This window comes from Drosophila erecta, unplaced genomic scaffold, assembly GCF_003286155.1.
Source record: "Drosophila erecta strain 14021-0224.00,06,07 unplaced genomic scaffold, DereRS2 tig00000092-arrow-pilon, whole genome shotgun sequence".
Lineage (NCBI taxonomy): Eukaryota > Metazoa > Arthropoda > Insecta > Diptera > Drosophilidae > Drosophila > Drosophila erecta.
Window position 1 is genome coordinate 5,009,868 of NW_020825207.1, and position 16,719 is coordinate 5,026,586.

A 16,719-nucleotide genomic window follows, 5' to 3' on the forward strand; every position below is an offset into this window, starting at 1 on the left:
TTCTGTTTAAAAATTAACATCTGCAATTCAACATTTTGTGATTTCTTATGAAACAAAAATATGGTTTATACTGACTATTAAATTTGAATCGATATTAAATATTTTAAAAAATACTTCTAGTAAATCTATAAAATCGATTTTATAATAATAGTTATTTTCCTAAACAAATCCCCCTGTTAAATTGTCTAACAGCACTGTTTCTTTGCTCACAGCCAGTGCTGTAAAATGCCGCAGTAGAATCACATTTCGGGTAAAAACAAGTTGAAATAACAAACGAATTTAAATATTTAAGTTTCCAAATATTTTAAGTTACAAATTAAAGATAAGGATAAGTACTACTTGTACGCTGGAGGAGAGCTTCTACAAGCAATCCGGGAAAACCACATATAATGACAAGTCCGTCGCGGGATATTAACGATCTTTTTGACGAAATTGTCCTGACCGAGGAGAAGCAAGCGCGTTTGGGCTACGAGGAGGGACTGAAAGACGGCCAGGAGCAGGGTAACGAAGAAGGCTACAAATTGGGGTATGCCCAGGGAGTCTCCCTAGGCGAGGAGCTCGGCAACATCCTGGGTCAGGTGGTGGCACAGCAGCAACTGAAACACACGGACAAGGTGCGCCGCAGCTTGGAGCAGCTTCGCTCGCTCATCGAAAAGTTTCCGCGCACCAACGATCCGCAGGCGGATATAGTAGGTGCTGTGCAGGACATTCGATCATCCTATCGTCGCCTACGTGCCTTGCTGGGATCCAGAAAAACGACTGCTGCAGCGCCTTTGGAACCCAATTCTGCCGAGCATAAAGACTACAGCTTCTAGCAGCATGTCGAAAGTGGGAATTGCGCAGTTGCAGAGGCGTCTGGATGGTTTACTGGCATTCCTCAATCCTCACTGGGATTTTGTCAATTGCCACATGGTGAACTACTTGACGGAAGAACACTGGAATGCCTTTCTTTCCGAAACCCTGAAAAGTGAGATCTCTGGCAGTGAAGATGTGACTCTGGCTATAGATAACTTATTTTGGAAAACTGATGAATCGGTAAGGTTTCCGGCATGGCGAGAATTCCTAGGAAAGAGCAAGCAAGAATGCCTAGCGCTTCATCCGGAATTGCTGACCAGCGTGGAGGAACTCATTGAGGGACAGGAAAACTCCACGCAGCTAAGCATTCGGGAGTTTATGAGCGCCAAAAAGTGTCATGAGGTAGGTGGACTCTTAGTTTGAATACCAGAATATTAGAAATATGTTAAGCTCTCCGATTAGGTGGAACTAGCAGCCGCTCTTGTGGACCATCTTGTAAAGAATTATGGTCAAGGCGGTTTCATTGTGGACGCAGGTGATGGCAAGGGGTATCTTTCCTCGCGCTTGGCGCTGCAATACGGTCACCGTGTGCTTGGCATTGATGCGAACGCGGAAAACACACAGAACGCCTTGAGTCGGAATCTTAAGCTGCAGGTAGGACAGGCTTACAAAATAAAGTTAGCTTTATTTGATTACTTTTGTAGACTTATAAGTAAGGTGTGTAAGTGGATCCATTGACTAGTCGCGCATCTCGCCCTCCTCGTCATCGTCCTCCATGCCCTTGATGTACAGCACGTTGTTGCAGCGGATGAGCACCTCGCCGAGATTCCCGGTGACGGAGCCCTCGATCACTTCCTCCGTGTTGGCCAGCTGCATGTTCATGTAGCCGTCGACTGAGACCAGGAAGCCCTTGTACTCCTGTCCCCACTTCAGCTTCACCAGCACCGGTTTTCCCGTCAGGCCGTTCAGGAAGGGCTTGGGGTTGATGGGCATACCAGCCGACATTGTGTTTATTTGATTTTTCTTCGGTTCTTAGCAAAATAATACAACAAGCGTGCCGAAAATCGCCGGCCTTTCGCGTTTTTTAGTATAGTGTGACCGCAGCTGGGATGTTAGAATATACCAGAGCAAGAAGTAGAATGACATAGCAGAACAGTGCTGGAAAACCATTTCTAACCGCCAAAATTAAAATTTCATTTAATTTCAGCGCGCTTGGAATGGACTCACGGAACGAGCGGAGCTGCAAATCCAAGGAATCACGCCCAAGAGACGGGGTAAGAAGTCCCCAGCCAGGGACAGCACGAAGAGTGCGCCAGCCTTGGAAAACTATAAAACAACGGCCAAGTTTATAACTACCGAACTTAACTTTGGCGCCTTGCTGGCAGAGCATTTCACTCAGTTAGGCCCGAAAGAGAGTCCAAACATTTGCCTTACTGGATTGCATACTTGTGGCAACTTAGCGGCCACCTGCCTTCAGGTTTTCCATGCCCAAACGGACTGCCGGTTACTATGTAACGTTGGCTGCTGCTATCATCTGCTGAGGGAACGCTACTCGCAGCAGGAATTCTTTGGCAATAAGGCCCTGATGGACCTGCAAACGGACTACGGATTCCCATTGAGTCAGTACCTCCAGGAGCGACAAGTGCGGATGGGTCGCAATGCCCGGATGCTGGCGGCCCAGTCAATTGAACGCACCGTGGATGCCAAAGAGCTGCCCAATGTAACGCTCTACTATCGAGCTCTTTTGGAGACTCTGGTTTACCGTCATGCCCCGCAGTTGAAGAACGAACTGCAGGTGGGCAAGGTCCGGAAATTCGAGAGTTTTCAGGAGTACATTCAAAAGTGTGCCAATAAATTGGATGCTCCTTGGTTGGCAGCTGTCGAGGAAGAAGAACTTCAATCCCTGCTCCAGGAATATGCTGTGGATAAGCACTATTTGGATCTGTTCTATCTGCTACGTATGTCCTTTGCTCCGGTACTGGAGAGTCTGATTCTCCTGGATCGCCTGCTCTACCTCAAGGAACTTGGCTATGAACGGAGCTATCTTATAAATTTATTTGATCCCGTCATATCGCCCAGGCATTTTGCAATTGTTTCTATAAAGCCGCTATCGTAATGATAGTGGCAATCACATATGTATCAAGAGTTTGACGGGAAAGTCGCTTCTATTTAATTATTTATAGATAGCTGTACTAAGCTGTAATAAACAAAAGTTAAACAAGATGTTTACATTAAAAATCATTAAATAAGTGTAATCATGACTTGTAATTATTTTAGGATCACGCTTGACTTGCTTTGAAATTCTTACGAGTGGTTTGTTTGTCGTATTTTTTCCACCACACAGGTGAATTTATATGCATGCACTTTAAATTGCTATCTCAGAAGTTCTGAGACTTCTGAGTATAAAAACGCAAACAACATTTAAAATCGCCCCAAGTGCGGTGCGTAGAGCTTTAATTGTCGGCTGTGTGCTCGGAAGCTCAGACTGAATAGATTCACTAAACCTTTCCTTGAGATTGCTGGAAAAACTTGTTGCGATTTAGGCCAGTTGTAAATAAGTCGTGTGACTATACGCATCAAAAACCGGTGTATATTAAGAGTAAGGAATGAAATTCTGGTCACAAAATTGGATATTTTAATTTCAAATAATCAAATGTCCTTGAAAGAACCCACTGTTTGTAGAATTTAAAGGATTTGTGAAATTTAGGGTTACTTGATGTCCTGTTATCCTGATGTCCTGGTTGTACAGAAATAATGCGGATATTTGATATGATGTATTAAATTTATTTAATGATGTTTAAAATAAAATCCTTGCTAGTGAATTTTTAGCAGCAGATTTGGTTCGCGATAAAAGTATTTCACTTAACTTTATCAGCAGTTTAGTTAGATGTAGATATGGCATTACTACAAGAGAATCATAAATCCTGATTGTAATCCACCTATAACAACTAATTTTAATTCGCGTTGGAATGAGGAAGATAATGGATGTTAGAAATAATTAGTACGGCTGGATTAATACAATCTAGGGTTTTAATAATCGAGATAAGATAACGTTTGATTAACAGATCAAGCGACTAATTACAGAGTGGAGGACCCAATTACACCGACATCCTCAAAATGGTGATGACCGAGGTCCTTTTCCTGGTGGTCGCCGCACTGGTGGCGATCTACTCGTGGTTCCAGCGCAACCACAGCTACTGGCAGCGAAAGGGCATACCGTATGTCCCGCCCACCCCAATCATAGGAAACACGAAGGTGGTCTTCAAGATGGAGAACTCCTTTGGCATGCACATCTCGGAGATATACAACGATCCTCGGCTGAAGGACGAGGCTGTGGTGGGGATCTACTCGCTGAACAAGCCCGGCTTGATTATTCGCGACATAGAACTGATCAAATCCATTCTGATCAAGGATTTCAATCGTTTCCACAACCGTTACGGCCGCGCCGATCCCCACCGCGATCCCTTGGGCTATAATAACCTATTCTTCGTCCGGGATGCCCATTGGAAGGAAATTCGCACCAAGCTCACTCCCGTATTCACCAGCGGAAAGGTTAAGCAGATGTACACCTTGATGCAAGAGGTAAGGATTTGTCCTAACCCTTTAATATCAATAGAAGACTTAAATTATTTGCTTTACAGATTGGAAACGATCTGGAGCTGGCACTGAAGAGACATAGCGAAAAGAGCTCAGGGAAGTTCATAACGGAGATTAAGGAGATCTGCGCCCAGTTCTCCACGGACAGCATAGCCACCATTGCATTCGGAATCCGTGCGAACAGCCTGGAGAATCCCAACGCAGAGTTCCGTAACTACGGACGCGAGTTGTTTGCCTTCACCATATCCCGTGCCAAGGACTTCTTTGTGGTCTTCTTCCTGCCCAAGCTGGTATCGCTGCTACGCATCCAGATCTTCACGCAGGACTTTTCCCACTTCTTGCGCAGCACCATTGGTCACGTCATGAAGGAGCGAGAGCAAACAGGAGAGCTCCGTAATGATCTCATAGATGTTTTGGTGGCTTTGCGAAAGGAGGCGGCTGCCGAGCCTTCGAAGCCACACTATGCCAGGAATCAGGACTTCCTGGTGGCCCAGGCTGGCGTGTTCTTCTCGGCGGGATTCGAGACCTCCTCCTCGACGATGTCCTTTGCTCTGTACGAGCTGGCCAAGCATCCCGAGATGCAGCATCGCCTGCGCAAGGAGATCAATGAAGCCTTGCTGGAGGGCGGCGGGTCATTGACCTACGAGAAGATCCAGTCCCTGGAGTATTTGGCCATGGTGGTGGACGAGGTGCTGCGCATGTATCCGGTGCTGCCGTTCCTGGACCGCGAGTACGAGAGTGTGCAGGGACAGCCGGATTTGAACCTAAAGCCATTCTACGATTATACCTTTGAGAATGGAACCCCTGTGTTTATACCAATCTACGCATTACATCATGATCCAAAGGTAGTCGATCCCATTGAGAACTACATAAGATTCCCTTTGACCATCTTGTAATTCTTAGTACTGGACCAATCCTAGTCAATTCGATCCGGAGCGCTTCTCAGCCGCGAACCGCAAGTCCATAGTGGCCATGGCATATCAACCCTTCGGATCCGGACCACACAATTGCATTGGCAGCCGGATTGGCCTGCTCCAGAGCAAACTGGGACTGGTTAGCCTGCTGAAAAATCACTCGGTGAGGAACTGCGGGGCCACCATGAAGCATATGAAATTCGATTCCAAGGGTTTCGTGCTCCAGGCTGACGGCGGCATCCATTTGGAGATAGTCAACGATCGCCTCTACGAGGAGAGCGCCCCATCCGTCCCATGAATCCCACGAACTGTGACCTATAGTGTACAAGTGATTAGATGACGGGGTAATCGCCTTCTGACAGGTGACATTTGCTTGAGTTGTGGTAATCATTACACAATAATCCGTGTCAGCAGCGGCGCTTTGTCTACTAAATAAAAACAAAATCATTATCAAATTACATTTAATCGGCGTGTTGAGAAGCTAAAGTGCCTCACCAATAAATAAATGTAATCTTCTTGATTATGAATTCAGTGCATAGGCCTCTCCAAAATGTATCAATAACCTAATGAGTCAAGTCTATAGTCTATACAGATAGGCTTAGATCTACAAATGTATTCTATAGGGAAGGTATTGCACTCCCTTTCTCCAGCGATAGAACACGCAATTCGCCAATCAAATTGCCTTTAAGATGCGACACCAGCTCAATTTTAAAACCCGAAACACGCGACTCTGTTGCTTAGTTTCCATTCAGTTGTGGTAGGCTTCATAGGTTCCCTCCCAAGAAAGAAATATCGAAAATATCCAAAGTATCCGAAATATCCAAGCTATCCAGGTGAGTTAGACGCCCAAAGGATCGCGAACCAATCGAAGGTGGATGCCGTCCTTGGCTTGGGTAATAATCGCCTTGGGATCGAGTTGCATGCGATGTGGAGTGCGCTCGGAGGTGGTAACCAAGTGGTTGCGCAGCAGGTACACCAGACCCACCTTCGCCTGGAGATATGCAAATCGTTCGCCGATGCAGCCATGCGGACCAAGGCCGAAGGGCATGTAGGTGTAGGGCGTGTGGAGCTTGCGATTCTCTTGGGAGAATCTTTCCGGCAGGAATTTGCGGGGCTGGGGAAAGTACTGAAATGGGGAGTCTTTAGGTAACTTAGCCAACTTAAGGGGATCAGTTCAACACACCTGGGGATCCATGTGCAGGGCATAGCAGGGAATGTAAACGGGCATTCCCTTGGGCACCACGAACTTGTGGAATGGAGCCAGCGAGTAATTCTTTCCAGAAGTGCACTCACGATCCAAAAACGGTAGTGGCGGGTACATGCGCAGCACCTCCAGCAAAATCATCTGCATGAACTCCAGTGACTCGATCATGTTCAGTGTCACCTGACCCCCACTTTCGACCAGGGCATCTTTGATCTCCTCCCTCAGACGCTGCTGTACATCTGCATCCTTGGCCAACTCGTACATCGCGAACGCCATGGTAGAGGAGGAGGTCTCAAAGCCGGCAGTGAAGAAGAGTACCGCCTGGGCAACCAGGATGTCGCCCTCAAACAAAAACTGATCCTTTACCCCAGATGCCTTCGCCTGTTGCGTGCTATTCCGGAACTCGATGAGAATGTCGATGAGATCGTTGCGTTTCTGCCCAGTTCTCTCCCTCTCCGACATCACATAGTTGATGGTCTTGCGCAGGAAACGAGTGGCTTCCACCGGCACCACCTTGAATCCAAAAAACGGAACTAGATCTGGCAAGAAAAACACCAGAGTGAATTCCGCCGCCCGCAGAAGGCTGAACTCGAACACAGATCGTCCATGCCGGCGGAACTCGCCCTTCGGATCCGTGAAACTGTTGGCACTCACTCCGTACGCCACCGTGGCTATCACATCGGTGGTGTAGAGAGCACACAGCTCCTTGGCCTCCACGTCGAAGCAGCGCATCCGCTCGTTATGCAGCGGCTGCTGGCGCAGATGGGCATCCAAGCTGGCACCCACCTCTTCGATCAAGGGAAACATCTGCTTCAATCGATGGCCGGTGAAGAAGGGCGATAGCTTATAACGCACCTCCTTCCAGGCGGGGTTCTTCAGAAAGAAAATATTCTGGGATCCCAAAGGATCTGCCTTGTGGTCAGAGTTCGAGTACCGGTTGGAGAACCCAGTGAAATCTTTGGCTAGGATATTTCTCACCATTTCAGGGTCTCTTAAGAGAAGCGCCGGTTTGTGGAACACGTGGATGCCCACGAAGGGCTCGTTCTCCGCGTCGGGATGGTTGTACAATTGGGATATAAACTCCGCGGGACTATTCTGCATGTTGAGCAGTCCCATTAGGTTCCCCACTATCCATTTGGGCTTGATTTCACGTACTCCCTTCCGCCGCCAATAGGAGTAATGCTGCTGCAGGGCCGCATACGCTATCCCAATTAGGGATACCAGGAGGATTAGCAATACGAGTTCCATGCTCACGCCACCAAACCAAATGTCCAACTGACGCAAAAAGTGCCAGCTCAACTGGGTTAAAGCTCCGTGTAAGCGGAAACTCTATTGGGGGATCATCACGATGATCCTGAGTGCTGTGAATGAATTTATTTGTGAATGGAATTGCTGGCCGAGATGTTAAGTGGGTCTGGTTCAATTCATACATATGGAAATGCGTTTTTGGCGGACGTAAACAAAGTCTTACTTTGAATTTCAGTTATCTTTAGCAGCATTATATATTTTTAAAACTATACCCAGCGGAGAATATATACCAATTTATATATGTTAATTTTAGACACCATGCTGCTCATCTGGCTGCTCTTGCTCACCATTGTGTCGCTAAACTTTTGGTTGAGACACAAGTACGACTACTTTAGGAGCCGCGGGATTCCATTCTTGGCACCCTCCTTCTGGTCGCCAATGGGCAATCTGGGACAACTTCTATTCCTGCGTATTTCCTTCGGCGATCTCTTTCGGCAGCTCTACGCAGATCCCCAAAATGGTGAGGCGAAGATCGTGGGCTTCTTCATCTTTCAAACGCCAGCCCTTATGGTGCGAGATCCGGAGCTGATACGCCAGGTGTTGATTAAGAATTTCAACCACTTCCTTAACCGATTCGAATCGGCGGACGCTGGTGATCCCATGGGCGCACTGACGCTCCCGCTGGCTAAGTACCACCACTGGAAAGAGAGTCGGCAGTGCATGTCCCAGCTCTTCACCAGCGGCCGTATGCGGGATGTAATGTATCGCCAAATGTTGGATGTGGCTATGGACCTGGAGAATTACCTCCATAGGAAGCTGGGGGATCGGCTGGAGCGCGTTCTCCCATTGGGAAGAATGTGCCAGTTGTATACCACCGACGTGACGGGTAATCTCTTCTATAGCCTAAATGTCGGCGGATTGCGTCGTGGGCGGTCTGAGCTGCTTACGAAAACGAAGGAACTATTTAACACCAATCCCCGCAAGGTTCTGGACTTCATGAGTGTATTCTTTCTGCCAAAGTGGACGAATCTGCTTAAGCCTAAAGTTTTTACCGAAGACTATGCGCGCTATATGAGGCACTTGGTGGAGGATCACCACGAGCCCTCGAAGGGAGATCTCATCAATCAATTGCAGCACTTTCAGTTAAGCCGCTCATCCAGCCACTATTCCCAACATCCGGATTTTGTAGCCTCCCAGGCAGGCATTATTCTGCTGGCCGGATTTGAAACCTCCTCGGCCCTGATGGGATTCACCCTCTATGAGCTGGCCAAGGCACCGGATATTCAAGACCGACTGAGGAGGGAGCTAAGGGACGCCTTCATCTCTTGTGCCACCCTAAGCTATGATGCATTGATGGATCTACCCTACCTCAAAATGGTGTGCTTAGAGGCACTGCGTCTCTATCCGGCTGCAGCCTTCGTCAACAGGGAGTGCACCAGTCCGGCATCCGAGGGATTCTCTCTGCAGCCGCATGTGAATTTCGTAGTGCCACCAGGGATGCCAGCATACATCTCGATTCTTGGCCTCCATCGTGATGAAAGGGTATGATTAAAGTCGAAGCTCATTGATCCAACTTACTTATGACAATCTGAATTCCAGTATTGGCCGGAACCCGACCTCTTTAATCCCGAGCGATTCGCTCCAGAGCGGTCTAGGTACATTCACCCGATGACCTACATACCATTTGGAGCTGGTCCACATGGCTGTATTGGTAGTCGTCTGGGCGTCCTCCAACTGAAACTGGGTATAGCTCACATTTTAAAACAATATTGGGTTGAGGCATGCGAGCGAACAGTGTCGGAGATTCGCTTTAATCCAAAGTCCTTCATGTTGGAGTCTCAGAATGAGATTTACTTAAGATTCTGCAGGAGCAGTTTGTAGTTATAAGTACCCAAAAACGATCGGCTGTGAGTTAAGCGCTGGGATATCTAAATACATTAGTTCCTATAATCTAAAAAGAAACTTAAGCTCCTATAAAATTCAATTCAAAACGAAACCGAAAGTATGTATGATAGTATAATTAAGGTTGCCCAGACTACCGCTTCAATGAATCACAATATATAGTTATCTGCATGCCAATTACTTATTAATTTTTGCCAAAGTTAGATGTTTTATTTTAACGCTTACCCCATTTATAAAATCTACCCAAGGCAGGTTTTTTGGCCACACACATGTTGAAATCCTTATTTTAACATGACTTAAGTCTCTGGATTCAACTTGCTTAGCTTTTCTTCGATGTCCTTGATGCGACACCGGATTTCTGGTGCCGAGTCGCGCTGGAACTTTTCCAAATTCGATTCAAAGCTCTGCCTGATCAAAGTCAGCGGCTGCTTGTTCTTGGTTCCACTCAGTCGCTTGATCAGCATAAGAACGATGTTGAGGGCCTCCTTTTTCAAACCGGAATGAGGAACTCCAGCGGCTAGAGCCACTGCAGCCAAAACATCTGTGCAAACCTTCTCGACGATGGCCTCTCGTGTTTTTGGAGCCGGTGCCTCCGTCTTGATCTTCTTTTCCTGGTTCATCTGCGGCAGATCGGGCAATTGAGCAGACTCATCGAAGACATGGAGTCGTTCGATGTACTTTGTAAGGGCTGCCAGTAGACTGACCTGCACTGGACGAGTGCTCTCCGCCAGAATGCTGGTGCAGTTTTCAGCAAAGAAAAGTTGATAGCGGTGCTGCGTCTCGATGGAGTGACGCGGCCAGGATTTACCCAATGTCTCCCAGACAACCTCCTTTAGTCGATTGAGTGTTTGAGCCCTCTTGTTGCGCTCGTCGGCAGACAGTTCCTGGCTAGTGCTGGGTTCGTCCTCGTCGTCAGATTCCTTGCGCAGCTCCTTCTTTTCTAGCAGGTTCCAGCTCATATTGTACACTTCCTCAAAGCGATCCGCCTCCAGTTGATCCAGAATTTCGCCAAGGGAAGCCAGGGCCTTGGTGCGATAAACGGGTTCCCTTTTTCTTGCTTCCCTCATGGCCGCGTCGATTATGCTGGAACAGATTTGATGGTTCCGATCTAATCCTTTTGTAAGTCCGGCCAAAGCTTGCAACAGCCGCTCTTTGCCCTCAAAAGTGCGTCCTTGCAGACCGCTAAGGAGGAGTTTGATGAGCCTTAATCGGTCGGGTTCATCCAAGGAGCTACTTAGGCGAGTGGCTATCGTCTGGATCGCATTCGCTGCCTGAGCTTTTCGTGACCAGCTAGCATCGGTGAGAGATGACTCGAGTTTGGGTATGATCACATTTAGATTGAGGCGGATGCCGGCATCCCCTGGGCTAACGTCGTTCCACAAGTCCTTCCACAGCTCAACATTAGCTTTCGTCTCTTCGTTGGGCTCTTCATGCATGGCAAAGAAGATCAGCGGCAACATACTGTCCATGTAGTCCTTGAGTAGTTCATGGTGACGCTTGTTAATAGACTGAATTGTAAGCGCAATTGAGCGATTTCCTGGCTGCTCGGCATACAGCTCGTCCAGTTTAGTGAATAGACTTTTGATCGACTGCTCTTTGGCCAAGCCCAACAGGTGGCCAATGGCACTTGCATTGTACTTGCGTACGGTGGCGTTGCGATCCTTGATGCCCACAAAGCAGGCACGAATGTACTTTCCCACCAAAGGTGTCATCTCCTTGCCTAAGCGGATGCTAATCTGTAATGAATTCGATGTTGTAGACATTTTAAATCAAATATTCCGCATACCTACCAGACACACAAAATGCGCACAACCAATCTTGGTTCCCAGGTTAACACTACCCTTCATAAGCTCCAACACTTCTGGCGTCATCTTCTCCAAAACGGTATAATCGATATAGCGCACACACTTGCCAATGGTTTCCATGGTATGATGAGACTTGGCAGCCTCCGCTCGTAACGTATCCACCGCCTCCTGGGCTTCGTTGTCGGCCCCCAAGCGAGTGGATACGTAGGAGAGCTTAGTGTTCTCCAGCTCGCCAGTGGCTCGTAGCAGGCAGGGAATCAGGGTGGCGAGGTGCGGGGCAATGAGCGCTCCTGAGGAATCAATCATATCGGAGATCGTCTTGATGCTAACTCCGCGTATCTCCGCTACTTTGTGACCCACTCCGGTTTCTAGAAGAAACGGCAATGTTGATGATGCTACGGCTGTCCCGGATTTGCCATGGTCCGATGACGAGGCGATGACACACAGCTTGCCGAGGAACGAAGCAGTGCCGTGGGCAGCGACCCTTGTGCCCTCATGAATGTCATCCATCACACGAAACAGTTGAAACCATAGATCCTTCAGCTCAGGCTCAGGAACCTCATCCACTTCCATACTGTTAACGTTGGGAACCCGACGAACCTGCTCCTCCGAGCGTAGCTTAAGGCCGTTGGGACGCTTTAAGAGATCTCTTACTGCCAGACAGCACGCGATTCGCACTCGCCACTCCTTGCAAGTGAGATTGTCCAGTAGCTCGCGCAATATTTCCCAGTAGTAACGCTCGGTCACTTCTTTTGAGTCACTCACAATTGTGTCCCAAATGGAGATCATCGAGTTCTGGATCTTGGGAGTGGGATCATACTTGTACCGATAGAGGCGAGGAATAATCTTGCCCAAATATGGCTGCATCTTCTGCCTGGACTCGGCAGAGAGGGTTTTCAATCCAAACGCCGCACCGAGTTTGCTGGTCCAAGTAGCATTATGATTGGCCAATTGCATGAACTGATAGATCATGTCCGGCTGATTGAGATCGGATGCCAGGGAACACAGCTCCTTGTACGTGGTGATGTTGCCGCCCGTAGGGGTTTTACCCAGCATTCCTTCGGCGAAGAGTTCAGTGTCTGCGGATACCTGATTGACTTTGCGTTTTCCTCCAATTAGTTGATCCAACAGCGAGTTTGCCAAATCAGTTTGGCTTGCAGAATCGGATAGCGCGTAGACCAGTCCCAGGCCGCGAGAAGCGACGTCTTGAACAAACTCTGGAACAAACAAAGGAATATATGAAGTTTAGCACTTTGGCACAAAATGTAGAAGTGGTTAATAACCTACCGCTATCATCTGAAAGGAGTTCGGTAAAAGCGAACTGCAACAGCTCTTTTTTGGCCAATACAGCTGGCCGTTGGCTGCAGTGCTTCACCACAGCTAGAAGCCACACGGAAATTGCCTGACGGGAATGCCGATTTGGTTCGGTGACCAGGCGTATTAGCGAGTTTAGGAACTGCTCAAAGTCGCCATCGTTGCAGTGTTTATTAACAAACTTGTCATCAGGTTGCCCCTTGTTTACATCATAGCCACAAAGTGTGTTAACAATCGCTTCCGAAATGGCTATGTTTAGAGCAGCATCCTTTTGAATCTTGGTCAGGGTAAGAAACTTATCCAGATTGCGTTTGGTGAAGTGTTCGCCATCGCCAATGGCCAGGTATCCGAGACATCTGGCTGACTCCTCGCGAATCTTCTGACGCACCGAAGAGCTTCGCAGTAATTGAAAGACGACGCCAAAGATAACCAACTTGGTAGAGGAATCTATGCTCGTATACTCGGTCATCTCCTCGTCGTCGTCTTCATCGTTAGATGGAACTTGGATCTCCACTGGGACATTTGGTATTTCCACAGCCTTGCCGATCATGGAGATGCATTTCACTGCTGCCGACACGAGCAACCATTGGGATTCACAAAGGGATTTTGCTGGATAAAAACGAAGTTACAGATATTTTTATCATATTCCTATATAAATTTCAAGGCGTGAACTTACAGATTATTTTTACCGCATTAACAAACTGCGGCCAGGTAGCAATGTCCTTGGTCTTATTCTCTTGTTTAAGCATAGCAATTTTGCGATTAAAGGTGTGACCCACCACAAGAAGCCAGCCATGCTTGTGCTCCAAGGTTTTTTGCGTTAAACTATTCAGGCATTCACCCACTTCTTCGTCGAATTTGTCATCGGAGAGACCGAAAGCCCAGAGAATACCATAGACTTGAGCCACATTAATACGCATAGTCTCCGAGACATCCTTCAAAGTGTTGCCAAGGGGTTCCAGCAGATGCAACTGCTTAGCAGCAAACAGTTCCGGAGCGGCATTCAACAAGTCATATAGGCAGATGAGATTGGATTCGCCTAAGAATTAAAAATTTTTATCAAGTTCAATTGGAAGCCTGTTGCTAACGTACTTCTCTTGGCCTCCACGCTTCGCTGCACAAACTGCACATATTGATGCAATGCATTGTCCTCCGTCTCCTCGTAATGCAAGATTATGTACTTGCGCAGCTCATGGGTGTACTTTTCGTCGCCGGGAGCGGACACCACTCCAGCCGAGTACCACAGGCATATACGCAAATAATCCAGAAGCTCCTCGTAGACTTCCAGACTGTAGGGTAGCTTTGTGCGACCAACTACCACACAGGCCGTGTTCTTCTTAAGGCGTTTATCGGCCATCTCATGAACGTGCGACATCATCACCTTGAAGCTGGGTAGCAGGACTCTACGCTGCTCCAGGGACAGGTGATTGAAGTCACTTATGGATTCGCTGTTTATGCGGTTTTTAGTCTGATCGATGGAAGAGAGCATGCTGTAATTCACGTGATCTTTCTTCGATGTGCCGTACAAGTAAGTGGTCACATTCTCGCGTAGGGAATTCCTGAAAAATGATAATTTATAAAAAAAATTTAATCCATAAATCTATAACAAACATACCGCTCCCCTGCGATTAGTAGCAAAAGGTATCTGGCTGGTGCATAATACTCCGGATAACAGCTGGTGAGGAAAACACTGGTTACATTCTGCACTATCTGCACCTTGGACTCCGCATTGTCCAGCAGCATGGCCAATAGCAGGTGCTGCTGGCCATCCAGTTTCACGCTTGAGGAATCGACGACCTCATCGACCTCCATTGCATCGCTCTTTTCCTTTGTCTTCCAAGCGAATGCGGGAGCCATCGAAACCAATGCTTCCCTTATGGATGAATGCAATTCTGGTGCACAGCTGGCCAGGTTGTTGAAGTACCCAAGGACTAGTTTCAGATCCTGGCTCACGTCTTGCGGAAAGCTGCGAGCATGTTGCGCCAATGCGGAATACGCTGCATTTTGCACATCATTCGGTTCATTGGAGTCCCGCCCAATGACTTTGGTGATGCCGGTAAGTATTACCCTGGAAACTTTCGATACAAGTTCGCGGGGGCCACTAAGGGGGAAAATCCAATAATTATATGGGCTTGCAATTCGGTTAGACTTACTCTCTGAGAACAAGTTCCACAAACTGTAGCGCCAGGACCTTGCACTTCTGGTTGGTGTTTGTCCCAAACAAGCCATCGAAGATCACCTGCAGGCCCTTGGTCACGTTAATGCTTTTGCCACGGCACTTGATGAGGTACTGCAGCAATTTTTGGCGCACACGGGCGCAGCAGGGACGTGTCTGGCGGTCAGTTAACTTGTTTTGGTTGCCAGCAAACAGAGTGTACAAAGGGGCAGTCACTGCTGGGCTGCTGAAATCCAGCATTGTACAGAGCTTGCTCAGCTCGGCGATTGCTGGAGTCGCTACACTGAAACGTGTGTCCGCGGAAGCCACCACCAGCGGCACGAAGATCTGCACATCACTGAACACACTGGCGCAAAGGAAGCGAACTATTCCCTTCTTGACTTTTTCCAGCTCCTCGGCCCGCCAATTGTTGGCGATGATGCGCTTAAAACTGTAAGGACTGAGACCAGGTGGAACATCCTGTTCCTGGGTGATGCCGTAGGGCAGGAGGAGCACATCCTGGAGTAGTGACAGAAAGTTTACACTGATGCCTGGCTTGTCCTGCAGATCAAGTAGCTTTGAGCGCTGCGCCGGGTCATCGGGTATCTTCATGTCCGACAGTATGGGCAGCAGTAGGGCGAATAGCTTATCCTGGTAGCTCTCCAGCTTGTCCTCACAGCCCACCACTTTGCTGGCCAGCGCAGTCTGTTGTTCCACCGCAAGGCGCGGAAAGCCCATGGCAATGAATATAATGGCGAAATTCTTGAGGAAAGTGCTGCTATCCTGGGCGGCATACTGATCCAGCAGTGCCTCCACGGGTATTTGCACCTGTCCCCGCGACGAGAGGCGCCTCTTGATATGGGTGAGTACTTCTACGACCTAAACAAAACATGCATTAGTCAACCGGCCATTTTTGCACCGTCACGATGCGAAAGGGTGTGGGAAACTCTTTAGCCAATCTTTGTTTCGCCAAGCACTTGCCTTCGTGCGCACCGCATTGTGGGGCGAGTTCATTTTGAGGATCACCGGGGCCAGGAACTTGCCCACAGCGGCTTCCAGCTTCTCATCCGAGTCAGCATTTCCCAGACGCAACAGGACGCGCTCCAGAAGCTCTGAAATCGACGGAATGTGATTGGTTTGTTTGGAACAGCTTTCATGTATTATCTAGCCCTTATCGTATGTTCACTGATAACGCATATAGTTCGATGTATTCAGTGCTAATTGTAATTTTTACCAATTTCTGCATTTGGTCCAGTTTCCATTTTTTTGCTTTATTTTTGTTTCCCTGCTTCAGTGTTACCAGCTGTTGTGCTGAAATTAGTTTTTTTTTAGCCTCTTTCGAAAGCTTTTCAACACTTAAACTTTTCAAAGCCAAACCGCCACAAAATTCAAAATTTCACTGGAAGCGACAACCACGAAGTAAATCATCGCCATACAAATAAAAATTAAATTAAATAAAAACAACAATTGGTTATCAATCAACGTTTATTTCGGAAAGTCATATTAATAATGTGTACACTAAATGAAATTTAAGTCCGTTGTACTTTAGCCATCTTTGCCCTGGAAAAAGTAAGAAATCATATAATTAGTAGGGAATATTTAATTCACCTAAAGAGGCTTTTTCTTTGATAAATATCAGTATTCTCATTTTATATGAGAAGAGTCAAGGTTCTTCAGCAATTTGTTTTATGAAGACCGTCATGATTTTATCATCAGAATGCCAGTTAATAGAATACCAAAGAATATATTATACACACCTTTTGATGGAATAGCTGGCTGCAGGGA

General features: G+C 47.5%; 6 protein-coding genes across 6 annotated transcripts; 3 read left to right on the forward strand and 3 right to left on the reverse strand.

Moving 5' to 3' along the window:
• Positions 1-209: 209 nt before the first annotated feature.
• Positions 210-1,050, forward strand: LOC6546890 (protein LTO1 homolog). Its single transcript, XM_001975935.3, has one exon. It carries the CDS (start codon positions 390-392, stop codon positions 813-815), a length of 426 nt encoding a protein of 141 aa, XP_001975971.1. The 5' UTR covers positions 210-389; the 3' UTR covers positions 816-1,050.
• On the forward strand, positions 808-3,050 carry LOC6546888 (methyltransferase-like protein 25). Its single transcript, XM_001975933.3, has 3 exons — positions 808-1,197; positions 1,258-1,449; positions 2,003-3,050. Exons 1-3 carry the CDS (start codon positions 820-822, stop codon positions 2,909-2,911), a joined length of 1,479 nt encoding a protein of 492 aa, XP_001975969.1. The 5' UTR covers positions 808-819; the 3' UTR covers positions 2,912-3,050.
• LOC6546889 (small nuclear ribonucleoprotein F) lies at positions 1,456-1,925 on the reverse strand. Its single transcript, XM_001975934.3, has one exon. It carries the CDS (start codon positions 1,798-1,800, stop codon positions 1,534-1,536), a length of 267 nt encoding a protein of 88 aa, XP_001975970.1. The 5' UTR covers positions 1,801-1,925; the 3' UTR covers positions 1,456-1,533.
• A 157-nt stretch (positions 3,051-3,207) lies between the features above and the next one.
• On the forward strand, positions 3,208-9,840 carry LOC6546887. Its single transcript, XM_001975932.3, has 7 exons — positions 3,208-3,394; positions 3,880-4,377; positions 4,437-5,237; positions 5,296-5,601; positions 6,019-6,139; positions 8,072-9,300; positions 9,358-9,840. Exons 2-7 carry the CDS (start codon positions 3,913-3,915, stop codon positions 9,637-9,639), a joined length of 3,204 nt encoding a protein of 1,067 aa, XP_001975968.2. The 5' UTR covers positions 3,208-3,394; positions 3,880-3,912; the 3' UTR covers positions 9,640-9,840.
• On the reverse strand, positions 5,751-8,065 carry LOC6546886 (probable cytochrome P450 6g2). The gene is made up of 2 exons (XM_001975931.3): positions 6,490-8,065; positions 5,751-6,432 (listed from the first exon to the last, which is right to left on the reverse strand). The coding sequence occupies exons 1-2, from the start codon at positions 7,756-7,758 to the stop codon at positions 6,145-6,147; spliced, it is 1,557 nt and encodes a 518-aa protein (XP_001975967.1). The 5' UTR covers positions 7,759-8,065; the 3' UTR covers positions 5,751-6,144.
• On the reverse strand, positions 9,762-16,248 carry LOC6546884 (proteasome-associated protein ECM29 homolog). Its single transcript, XM_001975929.3, has 9 exons — positions 16,169-16,248; positions 15,916-16,046; positions 14,933-15,813; positions 14,395-14,880; positions 13,872-14,338; positions 13,456-13,818; positions 12,753-13,388; positions 11,451-12,682; positions 9,762-11,396 (listed from the first exon to the last, which is right to left on the reverse strand). Exons 1-9 carry the CDS (start codon positions 16,194-16,196, stop codon positions 9,957-9,959), a joined length of 5,664 nt encoding a protein of 1,887 aa, XP_001975965.1. The 5' UTR covers positions 16,197-16,248; the 3' UTR covers positions 9,762-9,956.
• Between the last annotated feature and the right edge of the window lie 471 nt (positions 16,249-16,719).